At 38.8% G+C, this 18,596-nt stretch overlaps 2 protein-coding genes across 9 annotated transcripts in view; both read left to right on the top strand.

The window, feature by feature from the left end:
- LOC114150652 (alpha-1,3-mannosyl-glycoprotein 4-beta-N-acetylglucosaminyltransferase C-like) overlaps nt 1-8,300 on the top strand; it is a 73,087-nt gene extending 64,787 nt beyond the window's left edge. For 2 of the 3 annotated variants that reach the window (XM_028027228.1, XM_028027244.1), the window contains exons 3-5: nt 6,090-6,235; nt 6,316-6,463; nt 6,913-8,300. In XM_028027228.1, the coding sequence (XP_027883029.1) occupies nt 6,107-6,235; nt 6,316-6,463; nt 6,913-8,078 (1,443 nt within the window). In that variant the 5' untranslated portion in view covers nt 6,090-6,106 and the 3' untranslated portion in view covers nt 8,079-8,300. The remainder of the gene's footprint in view (nt 1-6,089; nt 6,236-6,315; nt 6,464-6,912) is intronic. The other variant, XM_028027235.1, reaches the window with a different exon arrangement.
- Nucleotides 8,301-9,006: 706 nt separating this feature from the next.
- On the top strand, nt 9,007-15,787 carry rnf141 (ring finger protein 141). 6 transcript variants are annotated; one of them, XM_028027380.1, is made up of 6 exons: nt 9,007-9,133; nt 12,708-12,903; nt 13,463-13,571; nt 14,144-14,325; nt 14,490-14,597; nt 15,201-15,787. In XM_028027380.1, exons 2-6 carry the CDS (start codon nt 12,773-12,775, stop codon nt 15,349-15,351), a joined length of 681 nt encoding a protein of 226 aa, XP_027883181.1. In that variant the 5' UTR covers nt 9,007-9,133; nt 12,708-12,772; the 3' UTR covers nt 15,352-15,787. The 6 variants fall into 6 exon arrangements, with proteins under 6 accessions (XP_027883181.1, XP_027883164.1, XP_027883189.1 ...); XM_028027363.1 differs by having other exon boundaries at nt 9,027-9,179; XM_028027388.1 differs by having other exon boundaries at nt 9,061-9,164.
- The last annotated feature ends 2,809 nt before the right edge of the window (nt 15,788-18,596 follow it).

Below are 18,596 nucleotides of genomic sequence, written 5' to 3'. Positions count from 1 at the left end.
CGAGAAAGAAAATTAAAAACATGCCTCGAGAACTACTTCCTAGTTAAGTTAAAGGGGCAGTGTTCTGTAAAATCTACTTTTTTGTTATGTTATTTCCTCATCAGAAACGTACCTGGAGTGTTGCTTTGATTCTTTCATGCATGTCCATTAAGCTCCATGGCAACCATTCAGCTGTACAAAACACCTGGTTGGAGCTATCCCCGCCTTCAAGCCGCAGCTCCACCTCAGAGCAGCAGCTTCCAAGCTTCTGCCTCACAGAGCCGCCCTCCCCTCCTACTTGTCCTCTCAGCTCCTTCAGACTAGCCAGCAGCAATTAGCAAACACCCAGTGGAACTGCTGAGCTCATTATAGGAGCTCCTTCTCAGTGTGACACTGGTAAAATGTTATTTAAGGGTTAAGAAAAGTGTCGTGTTATGATGACTTCCTAAAGGTGGAATATCAGAAAAAACAGGTGTTTAAAAAGACAGAGGCCCGAAGTCCAGGAATTAATTTACAAAGTAAAATTTCCTTTAAGTCATATTTGTTTTATGTAGCGTTTTTCTAAAAACTGATGGTAACACGGTTACTTGATCATGAAATAACATTCTGTGCCTAGGAACACATCATGCTGCCACTTTAAACCATAAAGTCTCCTCAGGTTATTATACGCCTGGAGTTTTCTATGTCAATATACAACAAAACAGTTTTGTCTTTTTCTTATCCGTTCGTGATGTGTGAATGTGAAGAATCTGATTTAATTAACAGTGTAAATCAAAGATGTTGCTTTCTACTCTTGAATCTTGAATTCTGATCGTACGGGTCTGTCATTGTCAACCCAAAAGAGTTAATGCATTCAGTGTTGTTTTTTTTAAATTTTATTCTATCATAATACATTTTTCCACGTAGGGCCAGGTTAGTTTAGATACTTTCTTTTCTTAATAAACAACATCAAACATTTAATAAACTGCGTTTTGCATTGTCATAATTTGAAATAGAGAAGTGTGACAAAAGAAAAAAATCTGAAAAAAAGAAAATCAAGAAAAACAGTTTCTTCGGTCAGAAGCGTCTTCAAACTTCGCAGTAAGACAGACTGCTACAGGAGATCCTTCCTGTACACAGCCATCAACGTCTAGAACAACTCTTTGAAGAATCTCAAGTTAATATTTAATTCCCCTTTGGGATCAATAATTACTTTTGAATTGAATTGAACAGTTTCCTTTAATTACCCTACCTGGTGCAAAATCCAACCTTATTTGCTTAAGAATTTGAAGATAATAATAATAATTTTTAAAAAAACATTAAATAGAAATTTCTTTCATGGTTTTTACTCTTGTGCATATCCCAGTTTTCAGTTTTGACTTTATTTTCTGAAAAATGTTTGAAAAGCATCAAGTAAACCTGACTGGACCCTTTTAGTTTCCATCTAGCTTCGTGTGCAAACAGCCGTCGCCAGCTGTTTATCATTTTTAAGTGCTCTACTGCGTTTTCCCCCCCTCCTTTTCAGAAAAGTTTCAAACAGCAGTTCTGCGTGGGGCCCCATCAGTTCTTATTTCTTTTATTCTTCCAGAGAGACTCTGGTTAATGCGCAGTGAAGAAGAGAAACTCTCTGAAGATGTATTACTATTTGAAATGCAGATGCTCCTTGGTATTCTCCTCTATCCGTTTTTTTTTTTTTTTTCTTTTTATTTTACGGCCTCTAATCTAAAATGACTCCAGTTGTAGAAATGAGCTCCCTGGGCATGCATGCTGATAATTTGCTGACAAAAAAAAGAATAAAAGAAACACCTCAGCAGAGTAGCATTTGAAGTAAAAGCAAATTGCCCCCCGAACCCACCACCGCCACCCCAAACCTCAAACTTGGGGCTTATTTATCCCGCCGAATGCAGCTTCATCTCCATATAAATGCATGTGACCTATAGGAGGCTTGTTTGTTGCTTAGATTCGAGGACAGAAAGCAAACAAAAATCTCATTTCTTAGAAGGATTCTCTCCGTGGCGGAGTGAGCAGGCGGCCATTACGGTGCCTTGTTAGGTATTCCTCGCTCGTCTCAATATCAGATGTTGCAGGCTGCTGCCTCAGATAATGGTGTGTGTGTGTGTGTGCGTGTGTGTTTTCCTGCCAAGGCTTTCATAATATTGACTTGTGTCAGCTGTCATTGTCTTTCTACTTTCTACTTTACTCTCTCAGGTGCCACCTTGGAGCTTTTTCATGACGGCTCACTCTCTCTAGCAGGTGGAGGACGCTCTGCTGGCTTGAATGGAGCCTGAGTGATGAATGAATGAATGAATGAATGAATGAATGAATGAATGAATAATAAGGTGTTTGTCACTGGACCCGGCTGCGGGGGGCCTTTGGTGTCTCACATCAAAGGTTGTTCTTTTAAGTTCTACAACATCAGAATTAAGCAGGGTGGAATCAATTTTGTTTTGCTTTTTTTTTTAGGATTGAGTGCCAAAAGGTGGGATTTTTTTCCGTATGCAGTAAATAGCTACAGTATTGCGAAATGCAGATTTCCTCTGTTTTGCTTTTATGTCCCATTTACATTCTTCAGACGAACAAATCTCAATATCTGACAAAGAGTAATCTGAGTGAAAACAAAATGTGCGTTTCAAATAATGATGTCATTTATTATAGATAAAAAGTTATTAAAACCAACCTGCCCCCTGTATGGAAATATAACTGTCCCTCTTGTTAATTTATGAATGTAAAAACAAGACGTCTGTGAGCTACACTCACACTTTACACAATATATCAGGATGCCTGGCATCGTTCTCGTTCTGACCCCCTGTCCACATTCACATTATGTCTATACTATACAAAAGAAAAAAATAATAATAATACAAACTAAATGCTATGCTATGGATTGGCTAATGAATACTCAATAAAAGATACCATTTTCAAAAAATGGATTCAGGTTTTGCTGAACTCTCCCACCTTTTGCTGTCGCCATTTTGCGGACTAGCGTAAGCGCCGCTAGGTGTACACAGCGCCGTAGTTTGCAGACAGCTAATGTAAACTGCTTGTATGGTGAAGAAAAATCCAATTTCACATCAGCTCAAAAAGCTAATAAATAGATTCATAAACGGAAAAAGGAAGGATGTTATCTATGATTTCTGTATGTTTTAGTTTTATAAACACACAATATAGTTCCAGTTAGTTATTGTTTTCCCCCTTTAATTACCGTCTTTATTTATTTCAGTTAAAGAAAATATTTTTCAATTACAGTTTTTGCTATTTTATTAATTTTAGTTGATTATAATAACCTTTTTTAGACGCACTCTTGCATGTGAGTCTTGTAAAATAAACATGTTTCCACCTCAACTTACTACTTTTTAACGGAGGAGCGGCCATATTGAAACGTGAAGTTGGCCGTGCGTTTTAAGTCCTAACTGGGAGTAGTCGGACTGGCTCCCATTTTCCCAGTAGAATATCCAACTTCGGAGGGCATTCCTGTTGATTCTTCCTACTATAGCATGTAGGAATTTCCCAGCTCCAAGTAGAACTGGAACGCAGCATTATTCCTGGTGTCCCTCCAATCAACTCAAATCAGACGTTTCCAGTCATGACGTCATCATCTGGGCTTTTCTTCGTTGTTTAAAGAGGCAGTAATCATTCTGTATGTAAACTTTTGAGTTTGTAGACATGAATAAACGAATCTCTGACATATTATTTTTCTCATGTGGCATTTAGCAAATAGAAATAAATTGGGTAATTCTAACTTACCTAAAACCAGAGGAGTTTGGTCTGATTTAACTTCAGTGAGAAAAAAAAAAAAAGGTGAATGTGTCTTCTTATTTGATACATGTAAAGTTCTAATTACCGCTATATTTTTACAGAACCTCCCATCAAAAAAAATCAGTCCTGTAAGAAATCTGTTTAATATTATCATATTTCGGGCCAGGAAGGTTAATTTCCTATTGGAACATCTGTTTAAGAACGTCTGGGCAGTCATCTGGCCTGTAACAGCAGACCAGATGACTGACGTCTCAGCTTGTGAGCGGATTAACGAAACGATCCATCACCAGCAGCCATTTAGCTTCATCCAGTGAAAAGCCTTCAAATCAGCCTTCTGCATCGGCCTCAGGCCCTGACGGTCACATCTGTCGTGTTGAGTAGCTCATCAAAACGTAATTAAAGATGACGATGTGTCCAGGCTTTGATTGATGCCTCGGGGTTGCAGCTGATCATTATTCTGATTAACGTTAGAATAATCTATTTGGTTAGATATGAATAACTGGCATCCACCTGTAAAGACAGGAGTTGTCCAGGATAATGAGGAAGGATGATGGAATACCTTTGCAGATTTCTTTATTCTAAGTTGTTTTTTTCTTTTTGCCATTCTCTGAGTTTTCAGTTCTTTTTCATTTGTTTTAGTGTTTCTTCAATCTACAAATATCCCAAAAGATTAAATATCATTTGCACCGATGCGTCTCATATCCATGCAACAAGTTAACAGGAAATAAATGTACGTGTTGAGATCTGACTAAGAACCCTGTGATTTTGATGACTGGCACTAAGCTTCACAGCTCAAAGGGTTTAAAGTTTGTACATCTGCTGGCGCCTGTAAGGGACTGACAGAACATTTTCAAGAAAGGTTCTGTAAATTTATAAAACGTTGTCATAGTAATGGGGCGCCGTTTGTAAAGTTACACAATCATTTGGATTACTTGGCCTGTCGTAGAAGAAACACATATTTTCACTATTTTAGTCATTCATTTATAAATGTCATGGTTTCAAACTACTTACTTCCACACTAAATGATTAGCTAGCAAGCTAAGGCTATCTTGCTAAATATTAAGTTAGAACCTAAATATTTAGTTGGAGGCTAAATATTTAGCTAACCAACTAAAAATGTAGCTCCAAGCTAAAATATTTAGTTTCAAACTAAATATTTCAAACTTAATATTTACCTTGAAACTAAATATTTAGCTAGCGAGCTAAATGTATACCTCCACACTAATAATTAGTTAGCAAGCTACTGTAAGTATATAATTTGAAACTAAATATTTATTTAGCAAGTTAAATATTAAGTTAGCTAAAAACCTCCAAACTAATTATCTAAGTAGCAAGTTAGATATTTAGTTTCACACTAAACACTTAGCTAATTATTTAAATTGGAGATAAATATGAATACGTAAACTAAATATTTAGGTTTCTAGGTAAACATTTAGTTAGAAACTGTGACATTTACTTTAGTGTAACTAATAATACTGTTGTTAGTTTATAAATCACTGAACGGCTTAGCACCACAATACATTAAAGATCTGCTGCTGTTATTGTATCAACCTTCCAGACCTCTCAGGTCTTCCGGTTCTGGTTCTGCTCCCCAGAACCAGAACCAAACGAGGAGAAGCAGCTTTCAGCACACAAATCTGGAACGAACTTCCAGAAAACTGTAAAACAGCTGAAACACTGACTTCCTTTAAATCCCGACTGAAACCCACCTGTTTAGAGTTGTATTTGCAACCTAATCAATTATAAATTTAACGATGGCATTTGACTTAATGTCATGTTTTGATTGCTGATTCTATGTTGCATGACTTTGTGTTTATGATGTAAAGCACTTTGAAATGCCTTGCTGCTGAAATGTGCTATACAAATAAAAATGTATTTGATTTTTTTGATTTATAAATGAATGAAATTGTGAAAATATCAACCTGAAAAATTAACTCCCATTTCTTTTCTTTCATGACTGGCTATATGAACTAAATTATTGCTGTTAATTTTTGACTGCAATTTTACAAATGGCTGCCCATATGTAGCTCCCTTCCCTCTAGTCTACAGATGTCAGGTCGCACTCATCTGTTTTGCTACAGACACTCTGCTACCATGGTTAATGATGTAACCAGCTATTCTATGCTATTCTATTGAAGATACCACTGATACCACAGATTTTCTTAAGACTATTATTTAAGTTTTGCTTCAACTGCTTTACAGGCGTCCTTCTAGCACCATCATTTAACTGACCTTCTTATTAAAGTGGATCATATTTTCACATATTCTTATCTCTAATACTTTGTGACAATGATAAAAGTCCAGCGCTAAAAAGGAGCTGAAACAAAAACAAATACTATTCATCGCGACTTACATCGCTTCTCTTTATTTCCCAGCAGTCACAGCTGTGATCATGAGGCTGCTGTGGAAGTCCGTGGACAAGATGAGGTGTTTTAGAAAACGCTCCACGCTCCCCGTCCTCACCTTCCTGCTCACCGCGCTGCTCTTTTTCAACCTTTACATGAATGATGGCTACGTCCTGGTACGAGTCTCGATTTGGAATCTAGCATCTAAAACCTCTGCCAGTGCCGTTCTTTGTTGATCTTTTTTTTTGTGCTTTAGGAAGGCGAAAAGAGACAGCTGGGAGAGACGTTGATTCATCCTTCAAGCTCCGACAGATATGTGCACACGTTCAAAGATTTGTCCAATTTCTCTGGGAGTATCAATGTGACGTTTCGCTACCTTGCCGGAATTCCTCTGTCAAGAAAAAGTAAGCAGTATACCAGACAGGCAGTTGAAACCAGATTTTTACAGACATCATTTAAAACCATTTATAGCTTTCTTCAAAGCCAGATGTTTTAAATATATTTCCTCACTATTTGGTGGAACTGCCTTTTAAACCACATGACTTAATTCAAAAGTGATGGATCTCTGTTAACGAGCATCTCAAAGTATTTTTTCCTGGAATTTTGACCCACTGCGTAACTCAGTTGGGTTTTATTCTCCAAATGTAGCAGTGGCAATTATGGAGAAACGCTTAGATTAAAGGACATGTCTAAGAAAGTTCAGGCCTATGTTCTTATTACAATGAATTTTCATGAAGTTTGTGGAAATATCTGGTTTCAACTGTATATCTTCTTGAACATGTTTGTTGCCAACTTGAGCATGAACATTTTATTTGTGTTCATGCTAAGGCTGATAAGACTGATTTCATTTCAGAGTATCTTACCATCGGGTTGGCATCTGTCAAGAGAAAAAAGGGAAGCTACCTCCTGGAGACGATCAAATCCATCTTTGACCAGTCCAGCTACGAGGAGCTGAAAGAGATTGTGGTTGTGGTCCACCTGGCGGACTTTGACCCGGTCTGGTGTGAGAACGTGGTGCAGGACATCACCAGGAAGTTCGCTCACCACATCATAGCCGGCCGCCTCCTGGTCATCCAGGCCCCGGAGGAGTTCTACCCTTCTCTGGACGGCTTGAAGAGGAACTACAACGACCCGGAGGACAGAGTCCGTTTCCGCTCCAAGCAGAACGTCGACTACGCTTTCCTCCTGAATTTCTGCACGAACCTGTCGCACTTCTACATGATGCTGGAGGACGACGTGCGCTGCTCCCGGAACTTCCTGACGGCGCTGAAGAAGGTGATAACCTCCAGAGAAGGCTCCTACTGGGTGATGATGGAGTTCTCCAAGCTGGGCTACATCGGGAAGCTGTACCACTCCAGAGACCTGCCCCGCCTGGCTCACTTCCTCCTCATGTTCTACCAGGAAATGCCTTGCGACTGGCTCCTCATCCACTTCCGGGGCCTGCTAGCTCAAAAGGACGTGATCCGCTTCAAGCCCTCGCTGTTCCAGCACATGGGCTACTACTCGTCCTACAAGGGCGTGGAGAACAAACTGAAGGACGACGACTTTGAGGAGGACTCCATAGACATCCCGGACAACCCCCCGGCCGGCATTTACACCAACATCAACGTCTTTGAGAACTATGACGCCACCAAGGCGTACAGCAGTATAGTTGATGAGTATTTCTGGGGGAAACCTCCCTGCACCGGAGACTTCTTCATCATAATCTTCAACAAATCAACAAAAATTAGCAGAATGAAAATAGTGACAGGGACGGAGGATCGACAAAACGACATCCTTCACCACGGAGCTCTGGAAGTAGGACAGAAGTCTGTGGAGACCAAACAGGGAAGACAGTGTACATCCTACATCACATTAGGAGAGTTTAAAGTGGGCAACATTGAGATTAATGACGTGGATCACAAGATTGGCTTTGACATCGAGTGTGTCAGAATAGTTGTCACAGCTAGTCAGAAAGAATGGCTCATCATTAGAACTATCAGCCTCTGGACCACATCGCCTGTCGGTCAGTTAAAGTAAGGATGTTGAGGTCTTTCTGTACTTTTTAGTTTGATACGACAAGTTCACTTTGGACTTTTACTGTGCTGTAAATTTAAACCAATCCATATTTTCATGGATTGCTGAAAGATTTGTATATTTTCATTGTGATGTATCAACAACAGAACTGCTGTGTACATAAGGGCATTTGTAATACAATGTTCATTTTCTGAGGATCTATTTATAAAAAATATTTACACACTGCTGGAACTCTCTGGCTTTTTTTTTAAGTCTTGGTAGTAATTTTAAGTAATAGATCTTTAGGTTTTCAAAATACAAGACCTCACTTTAAAGAAAATAGTTATTTCCCAAAGTTAAAGGGTTTTTTTCAGTTTGCTTTGTCCTTTACTGCCATCTGGTGGTACATTACAAAACTCAGAGATAATTTTCAAATCAACATGTTTATATATTATATTATATTATATTATATTATATTATATGTTACAGAAAGAACATGCAAACTCAATGAAGAAAGGCATTCTATCAGCCGGCCTATCAGATATGATCTTAAATTAATACTTTGGTTGTATAATTTATAAATTTATAAAGGTATAATTTATAAAGGTTCAAGGGATTTGAATACTATTTGAATTTATGAAAATGTGTGTTTATAATGTCAGAAATTTGAATAATAATAAAATAATAATAATAGTATAATTATAATAATAAAATTCTAATAAAATAAAGTTAAGGGGACTAAGAGGAATGAGTACGTTAGCGCGGAACTGTATGACAACTTTACTAGTGTTGACTTTTAATCGTGTTTTTTTTTGCTGCTCATACTTACAAACGGCTGTGGCGGGAAACAAATGAGACCACAACTGCCTGAAACGACTTCCGACAATTTACTTACAACTCAACGGGTTAAACCACATGAACAAGGAGGTAAATTATGAACAAATATTGAAAACCTCTGAACAGAAATCACCTAATTCACCTGCGGCGAACAACGAAGTGACGGTGATTGCGTCATCAAGCGGCGCCGCTGCGTGTTGTTGTTGTGTTCGTCAAAGCAAGTTCCCAGCGAAGGCAGCGACGTAAGACTCAACTTTCTGGACTAAAAGTGTGGTGAATTTGAATAACGTAATATTCTCCGTCATAATTTCCTTTATAGTGACAGTGTTTCTGGTTCGTTGCTAGCGTGTAGCCGGCTCGCTGCGGTTTTGCAGCAGAGCTGCTGCTTCTTGCTAGCTGGTAGCTTATCAGTAGAACTTTGAATTTGAAACGAGCTTCGGTTGAGTTTGGTCCGAAATTAATGTTTTAAAAATGACAATAATTAGAACTGCTTAGCTGGAGCTGAGTTCGCGTTTTAGGTTATTTGGTTTCAAATGGTCCTCAGTTGGCCAGCAGTCTGTATACAGCGGTCCATTAACATATTGTTAGAAATATATATATATATTTTAACGTAGACGTTTATTTACAACAACCGCTTAATAATACATGTTTTAGTAATGTTTTAGATAAACTATGCAGAATTATTTACCACGGGGCTGCATAGTATTGGAAAATCCGCCAGCTGAAATGTTGTTAAATGTTGCCATGGCATCAAAGGTTGGTACATTATCTACATTTCAGTCATTCCTCGCCTTCTCACCTGTTATTACGATGTTACTGACACGGTGGACTTTAGTTTCTGAGCTAGGCCATCTTATCACGCGTGTCAGGTGAAAGCTCCATCCATTTGAGTAACTCTTCATTCCAACAAAGTCTTTTGTTACTTTGTTACACACTGACATTGTTATGATTGTATAATATTGGCTCATTGTGCAACCCTGATTGGTTGGATACAGTATTGTCGGTGTTTTCATGTCCTGAATGTTTTTGTACAGCCACACTAAAGGTGTTTGCAACAAACCACACAACTAAGTAATGAGTTACACACACCTGTTATCCTCTCTCAGCTACACAGCTGCAAATATTGAAACTCTTCAGGATTTCTGGCCTGTTAGCTTTACCAGACATAGAACAAGATATGATAACCACAAGTCTGAGTATCCATTACTCAGACTCACACTTAATGACGTGGACCACAAACCACAAATATACAAACACAAATATTGTGTTTGTATACAATTCAGGGTTTCCCCCAGTGTATTATAAGCCTGGCGGGCCACCAGGCTTTACTTGTGCCCCCACCAGGTTAAGCATTGCTTATTTATTTAAGTCTTTTAACAATATTTGCATGTTTTAAGACTTTATAGCTGGTGTTCAGGTATTAATCTTCCAATCTTTCAATAATACATAATTATCAAGTGATATTTTTACATTTTTTTGTCAACTTTAAACATTTTTTAACTCAAAAATACGACGGGCCGCTGGCTGAATGACTGCCCTAGCACCCAACCACGAGGCTTAGCAAGTGTTCTGGGGGAAACCTTGTAATTTGATATAAAAATCTATAATATGATCTAAACATTCTTTTTCTAAAACGGGAAAGCAACCAGTATTTCACCTGCTGTTAAGATAAGATAACATATTGTTTATTATGAGTATAATATTGTTATCTATATCATTCATTTAATATTGTTTTGGTTTAAAAACGGAGGCATAGGCAAAAGTCAATTCAGAAATACTTTCTTGATCCTAGAGGGAAGTTAGATGTTCTTGTAACTCAAAAGTTCTTGTAGCAGTCTGTGTTGCTGCAGATCTGAAGAAGCTTCTGCCTGAAGACACTCGTTGTAACGTAGTCTCATGAAGAAGCTCAGAGTTATTCATGATGCTCTTGATTTTATGAGGAATCCTCCTTTGCACCGTCATCTCCAGAGGTTACACAGCCGTTCCCACACACACTCCTTCGGTCTCACACACTTTGGTTGTCCTAGAGACGGGTGATTGCTGAGGCCTCCACCTGTGTTTCTGACAAAGCAGACGAGAATAAGGATATAAACAAGCCTGTCGGAATAAGCAATGACTCGATTAGTCGCACAATAAATAAAAATGAGCTCCATCATTTCCATTCTTATAATTAATATTTCTTGAGGGAAATTTTGTTCACAGAGACTTCATGATCCATTATATTTCTGGTGAGGTTATAAGTGCTTTTAATTTATCTTTTTTATTATTATTTTTGGTTTTTATGTTTTATTTTGGATAGTTAAAATATCTTCCAGTTTCTGTGTGGAATGTGCTGCACAAAATTAAAGTTTATTGAGAGGGTGAACTGGCATTATTATGCCATTATCGATAAATGACTTGAAAATGGTCTCAAAACAACAATATTGCAACAATCACCAGGACAATGTATTGTAAAATTTGCTATTGTGACCAACATAAATATAAAAACAGAAAACAAACGCCTCATAAATTGAGTAAAGTACATCTTCTTAAAGTGCTTAATATTATTCAGTTTTTGTTTTTATGCTCTATAGATTATTATAATTTTAGCCAGCTGATTTTAGCTGATTTATTAGTCTGTCTATATTTTGTTCTAGCTTGCTAGCAGTCAGCTCATCAACTGACATGTCATTACTGGCTGGCAGTTGTAGTTTTAAAACACAATTTTATAAGTTTTTCATTTAATTTCATTTAATCTGTATCTTCACAGGACCAAAAATAATAGAGATTCAACAGTTAGGTTAGAGGTGGTACGCTTTCAGCCTCCACGCTACGACTGTTCATGTTTATCACAAATATTTCAAAACAACTGAATCTGTCCTTCCTGTAAGTACAGGAAGTGTGTGACTGCCTTTGGTTGGAACAGGAACCGTTCTCTGTCATCTCAACATTTCTTCAGTTTATAAAGGATTCTTCATAAAGTCAAGAAATCTACGGGCAACCTTGAGCGTCCCCTTTATAAGAGCAGTATACATCAACAGTGTCTTCAGTCAGAAGCTTCATGTGGAACCGCTGTAATACCGACTGCTACAAGACCCTGCCCACAGTCAGGGCATTTATAAAACAATTTCTGAAGAAAATTCTACAAGTTGCAACAACTTTCACATTCACTCTGGGATCAATATAGTATTTCTTTACTAAAAACTACACTGCAGCCTGAAGTGACCCAATTCCTTTTTTTTTGACAAATCGGATTTTTTTGGCGTGGTCGTTCACACTTCCAAATATATGCGACCTGTATGCGATCTCTAATGTGAACGGGCCGACGACCTGAAAGTGTCCCGCATGCGCAGTGGAGTGCGCGATAATGTCAGCGTTCTCAGTGTTCTGCCAACCGCCATAAAAGGAAGTCACTGTGGAAGTAAACATGGATGCTAACGGTGGAGCATAGCTTACACATTTGAAGTTGTTGTCCAAGCGGAGCAGCATATTAACAACTTAATCCTCATTATCATCCGTCATGGATGTTGTTTTTTTCCCCGCTTGCAGGTTTCAGGACGCAGAGTAGTGACATTTGCCGAGTATCAATGACATTCATGTCAGATGACTGCAAAGTGGACATTAGGTCGCATTTGAATCAGATTTGTACCAAATACCCAAGTGGCCCGGGTCGCATTTGAAAAGAATCCGACCTGTGTTGTTCAGACTGTCATGAAAAGATCGGATACAGGTCGCATTAAAGTAAAGAAAAATCGGAACTGGGCCTCTTCAGCCTGCAGTGTGAACGCAGCCCTAGAGAACCTTTGATCTGTTTTAAGAAGTTCGTTTTGTCAGCAGGTGCTACAGAACTGAATGAAGTGCTGCCCCCTGCTGGACGGTAAAGTGCTGCCGCTGCTTCCAGGATGGGCCAGCAAATCTCAGGTCAGATAAACCATCTGCCTGAGAAGCTGGTGAAACATGCTGGACTGGTCCGAGAGAGCGGCTACCTGACCTACGAGGAGTTCCTGGGCAGAGTAGCTGAGCTTAATGACGTGTGAGTTTCTGCCGTTTCTCTGAACATACTAATAATGCTCTGTAGACGTGAGTCTACAAACAGGAAGCAAGATTTCACCACTTTATTTGGAGTTCTTAAAATTCAATGCAGATCAACGTGGGGGAAGTGAGAAAATGACTCAAGATTTTAATGTTTCATTTAGTTTTTCCATTCAGAGCTGAAATGTTAAAGTAATAAAGGAGGCTTACTCTGATAGTCTCTTACAACGACGTATCAGACTACATTTCCACCAAAAAAAACTCAGAAATATTGAAATTAATATAAAAAATGTTCCAGTTTCAAAAGTCAAAAACGTTTCGTGTCTTCTATAAAATTTCTGAGATTAATCTCAAAGTTTCTCAAAATCCTCGACGCCAGTTCGACCTGGGCCTGGGTGTCGAGTTCTGCAGGCGGACTCCTCTCTAAGAAACCAAATTCTGTCATTTTTATCACGCATTTCCATCAGTGACAACCGATTTTGGCACTGCAGATGAAGTATGTTGGAAAGCCTTCAGTCCGAATCTGTTTTATTTGTTTACGACGTTTTCAATCCTCTCAGGACGGCCAAGCTGGCTGCCGGGCAACAGAAGCACCTTCTGTTTGAGGTCCAGCCCGGTTCTGATGCCTCGGCCTTATGGAAGGTGGCCGTCCGGATCGTCTGCACCAAGGTGACATCCGGAGTAGCGCCGGTCCACATTCAACTGTGTTTGAATTCAAACTTATTTCATGAAGGACGTCACACCAAACAATGTTACGTGCTAAAAACAGATCAATCGTTGTTTTCTAGCAACAGGCTAATTTTACAAACCCAGTCCTTTGTTGGACCTATTTATTTTTAAAGAAATTAAAGTGGAAGATTTCTGTCACATATGCTGAATTACTGTGACTATTAACAAAAAGAAAAAGGTGAAAATGCATCTTGGAGAGAAACGAATCCTCCACAACTGTTTTATCAGAACACATCGGATCGCAGTAGAACTATGGAAATGTGCTCATATGTAGATCGTCCAGCAGAACATTGTGCGTGTTTTGGGTTTTTTTTAAATTGTTGTTGTTGATGGGTTTGAGTTTTTTTTTTTTTTTTTATTTAGTTGTCCCTGTTGAATTTGTCTCCAAAGTTAGAGGAACAAACAAAATGTCTTCACTTTCAAAAATATCAAAAACGCGCCGATAAACTGGCCCCGCTCTCTTTAACCGGGTTGGATGATGGGAGATCTGGTTTGAATTTGTCACGTCTCAGATAAACAAGGAGAGCGGAGTGGTGGAGGCGTCTCGCATCATGAACCTGTATCAGTTCATCCAGCTGTACCGGGACATCACCAGCCAGGCGGCTGAGGTTCTGTCAGCAGAGGGCGCCGTCAGGGGCTCGTCCGCCCAGCTGCCCTCCACCGACTCCTGCCAGGCCAGCATGTGGATGGGGAGGTCAGCACACAGGAGTGGCTCTTCTTCAGCAGGGAGCTTTCACATTTTTAATTAGTAGGAAGAAAAAAAAAAAAGTTTAAAACCATATGTCGATTCCTTTCAAGTGTTCTAAAGGTAGAAATAGTTTTGCAAGGCGCTGAAGTTTTGTGTTTTACTGAGTGCAGGGTGAAGCAGCTGACCGACCAGGAGGAGTGCTGCATCTGCATGGACGGAAAGGCCGACCTCATCCTGCCCTGCGCTCACAGCTTCTGTCAGAAATGCATCGACAAATGGTGAAGCTTGCTTTATTTATTTATTTTTTTTAAAATTTTATTCACACATAAGAACAATAAGATTAAAAAAAGCAACTGTGAGGCGGTGCACTTTTACAAACGGGTTGTTTTTTTTCTCTTCGTCTTTAAATCTTTAATACAGAGTCAGAATAAGAGAAGTCCCCAAATGGGTCCCTGAGGAACCCAACAAACTAATGGAGCTCTGCTAGCAGTGTCAGGGTTTCCCCCAGAAAACGTGCTAAGCCCGGTGGTTGGGGCGCTGGGGCAGTCATTCATTCATCGGCCTGCTGTGTTTTTGAGTTAAAACATTTTTTAAAGTTGACAGGAAATTTTAAAATATCACTTGATGTGTTTTTGGAAGATTAATGCTTGAATACTGACTATAAATTCTTAAAAATGCTATCATTTAAAAAAATAAAAAAAAAACAAGACTAAAATAAAACAGCAATGCTTAGCCTGGTGGGGGCACAAGTAAAGCCTGGTAGACCGCCAGGCTTATAATACACTGGAGCAGTGTGATTGCTGATATGAACGTATTGTTTATGCTGTGGTTGTTTGTGGTTGCTTCTCATTGACATCGCGTGGCGTTTTCTGCGTTGGCAGGAGCGGCCGCAGCCGGAACTGTCCCATCTGCCGGCTGCAGGTGACGGCCGCCGACGATTCGTGGGTGATGTCCGACTTCCCCTCAGAGGACGAAGTGGTCGGCTACATCCTGAACCTGGCCGATGAGGCGGGCCACCCACACCGGCCTTAACACACAGCACACAGTAAGGGAGGCTAGACCTTCACCTGATTAAACTCACAGTGACACTTTGACTGGGGAGATCTTTATGTTCCACGTAAACAGCAACTAGTAGCGTCTTATTTGTGTTTAAACGGCAGATACCAAGTCACTGTACAAGGCCTCAAATTCCCAGAATGCACTTGGCAGCCTGAGTATTCCTCCCTGTGTTCTGTGTTGTTCCAAACCGGACTGTGCTCCATAACACACACACACACACACACGCACGCCCTCACACAGCTCTGGTGAGAAGTTCACATGTACCTGTCATCAGCATGAATCATTTTGGGCTTTTAATGATGAATCTGAACTGGCTCAAATATACATTCAGATATAATTCATATGAATTCATATTCAGAAATAGTTTGTGGATCCCAAGTGGAAATTAAAGGCACAGTATTATGTAAAATTGACTCTTTTTTTTTTTTTTTAGCATTACATCATGTCATAATGTTATGTTTTCATCAAAAATGTACTTGGAGGGTTACCTTGATTCTTCTGTGCACATTTGGTTGCCATGGAGAGTCAATGATTTCTCATTCAGCTGTGCAAAACGCCTGGGTGGACCTAGCCCCGCCTTCGACGACAAAGCTCCTCCTCAGAGCTGCAGTTTACAAGCTTCCAAGCTTCTGCCTCACAGAGCCGCCCTCCGCTCAGCTCCCTCAGACTAGCCAACAGCAATTAGCAAACACCAGGTGGAACTGAGCGTCTGCTGAGTTACTTCTCAGTGAAACGCTGGTAAAGGGTTAATAGAAGAGCCATGTTGGGATGACTTCCTGAGGGTGGAGTTTCAGAAAGAGCGGGAGCTTCATAAAGAGACAGAGACCCCATTTCAATGGGTTAAATTACAACGTCAATTTTCTTTTAAGTCGTATTTGATATTTTTGTCAATTTTATAACAACTGAAGGTAACATACTTACTTGATGTGACTGGAAAATTCATAATACTGCCTCTTTAAGATTCTTCAAAGAGTTGCTGTAGATGGTGATGTCTGTGAGCAGAAAGGATCTCTGGCTTTTCAACAATTTTCAGAAAACAGTAAAAACCAAACAAGAGTCTGACTGTGCAATAAATTTCTATTTGATGGTTTTTTTTCTGCATATAATGTAGTTTTTTGTGCCAGATAATGTAATTTGGATAAAACTGTTAAAACATCCATGCAGGTCTGAAAAGAAAAAGTTAAGAATATTTAATTCAATTAAAGATATTACTTTATTGATCCTAAAGGGAAATTAAAAACATATATATATATATATTGTTCATTTTAGGCAACAAAATGTTTATTTTCTTATTTAAAAAAGAAATGTAATAATTTATTTGCATCCTTTAATGTATTTCTAAAGGCTTAACTAAAATAATCATACATTGCAGCCCTTAATCAACAGAAATGTTTTCTATTTTGTTCACCTTATTCAGCTCCTATATGTTTTTTTTCCTTTTGTTTTTCTTACCAGTTTTCCAGTCGATCTCCAATCTTTCAAAAAGTCTGACCTACTGATTCTGATTTTGGACGATTTTTTTTTTTTCGTCTGAGAAGTTGCTAAACGTAGCAACAAAGTTGCTAAGCAACGGGAGAAAGACCTAAAAGCCCAAAGTGAATGACGTTCACGCTTACAGCAGATCTTGTTTTCTGTTTTCTGCTGAGTTGTAATCGTTTGGGCCGAGTTAGCTGAGCTGTAGCGCCACTGAAACCAGTCCTGACAGAAACCTGATGTTGCCTTCACTGCCCTCAAAAAACGTGGTAATATTTGGGAGCATGTGAGTTGGAAAGCGATATTTTCCCACTTTGGTGGAATGACTTGGACTAACCCACTTTGATTGCTGAGTCAGGAGGCCCTGTGGCAGGTCGTACTTCTGGTAGCCATTAACTGTTAAATAAGTCACACACAGAAAAGAAGATAATCTTGGTTTCCCCATTTCTTTTTTCCCCCGCAAATCAAAATCAGACACATTCCTGCTTTCTGAACTTCCGAAGAAAAGCGGGCTAGTCAAATTTCTTTCCCATCTGCAAAGCCCGGCATGTTTGTTCCCCACTTAGTCCCAAATGAGCTCTGGGATGTGAAGCTGTGATTCAGATTTTCCTTCAAAAAGTGTTTTGGACAAATTAGTTTGAACTTTAATAGAAGGAGTTGGCTAACATGACAGCTTTCCTCACTCGATAAAATCCTACTTTGCTTTCTAAGATGTTCTTTTTTTTTATTGTACTTGCGTGTGTACATATAAACATCTAGTCTATATTATTGTATAAAAATAAATGAATTTTGATCTCTGTATAAATATGTTTGCATGAGCAAATCTACTGTTGTCATCTCCGCTGGTACCAAGTTTCCTTTGAGGAAGAAATTCATTGGGTTCTGTTTGAGTATTTCTGTCTGGTTCTGAAGGCTTCCCGCTCTCGGGTCAATAACTAACTGTGATTTATGTGGAGAACACCCGACCTCAGATTTCAAAATTTCAAAAATTAAAATCATACTACGATGGCGTGTCGTAGTGGCTAGAGTGGAAAATAGGGAGTAAATGAAACTCAGAAACTTTCTCGAGAAAGTGAGCAAATTTCTGAGTTTGAAAAGTTGAAAGTTTGCTGGACAAAACTCAGAGATTTTGAGGTTAATCTCAGAAATGTTCAAGGAAAAAAACTTTCTGAACTCTGAATATTTCAAAGTTTTTTCTTGGAAATTTGCCACTTTTCAAGCTCAGAAATTTCCACGTTTGTTTTTTTTCTGAAGAATTTCTGAGATTAGTCTCAGAAATTTCAGTACATTTTTGACTTCAAACTCAGAAATTTGGAACGTTTTTTTCTAGAAAATTTCAGATTTCTACAGTGGCCCTGATACGCCGTTGTACCAAGTTAAAAGTCTAGTTTTTAATATTGTACTGTCTGTTTCAGTACTCATTTTAAGAACACATTAGAAACCCTATAGTAAAATATTACCGTAATAAAATTGTAAAACATTGTTTAAACATCATTTAAACAATGTTTTATGTTTAAACATTGTCATGAACCAAACATGTATCGTCTCCCTTTTGAAAGCAGACTTTTATCATTATCATTATTATTGTCTAGTTTTATTGCCTCGTCATTCACATGATAGCTCTGATTGTGAAGTATATATGTTCAATAAGATATTTCTATTTCACAAAGACTTTAATGAATTCTGTGTTGATATGAATTAGTAAGAACTTTTTGTTGATGGTGGGTTTTTTTTTTATCACTGAG

The sequence above is a fragment of the Xiphophorus couchianus genome, chromosome 2, assembly GCF_001444195.1.
Source record: "Xiphophorus couchianus chromosome 2, X_couchianus-1.0, whole genome shotgun sequence".
Classification (NCBI taxonomy): Eukaryota; Metazoa; Chordata; class Actinopteri; order Cyprinodontiformes; family Poeciliidae; genus Xiphophorus; species Xiphophorus couchianus.
This window is presented reverse-complemented; position numbering and strand designations above follow the sequence as displayed.

What these genes read in the sequence shown, in the direction of transcription:
- rnf141 (XM_028027380.1), top strand. Translation starts at nt 12,773, where the DNA reads ATGGGCCAGCAAATCTCAGGTCAGATAAACCATCTGCCTGAGAAGCTG. An exon ending in TCCGGATCGTCTGCACCAAG is followed by an intron (nt 13,572 to 14,143) that starts GTGACATCCGGA and finishes GTCACGTCTCAG; the next exon opens with ATAAACAAGGAGAGCGGAGT. An exon ending in CAGAAATGCATCGACAAATG is followed by an intron (nt 14,598 to 15,200) that starts GTGAAGCTTGCT and finishes CTGCGTTGGCAG; the next exon opens with GAGCGGCCGCAGCCGGAACT.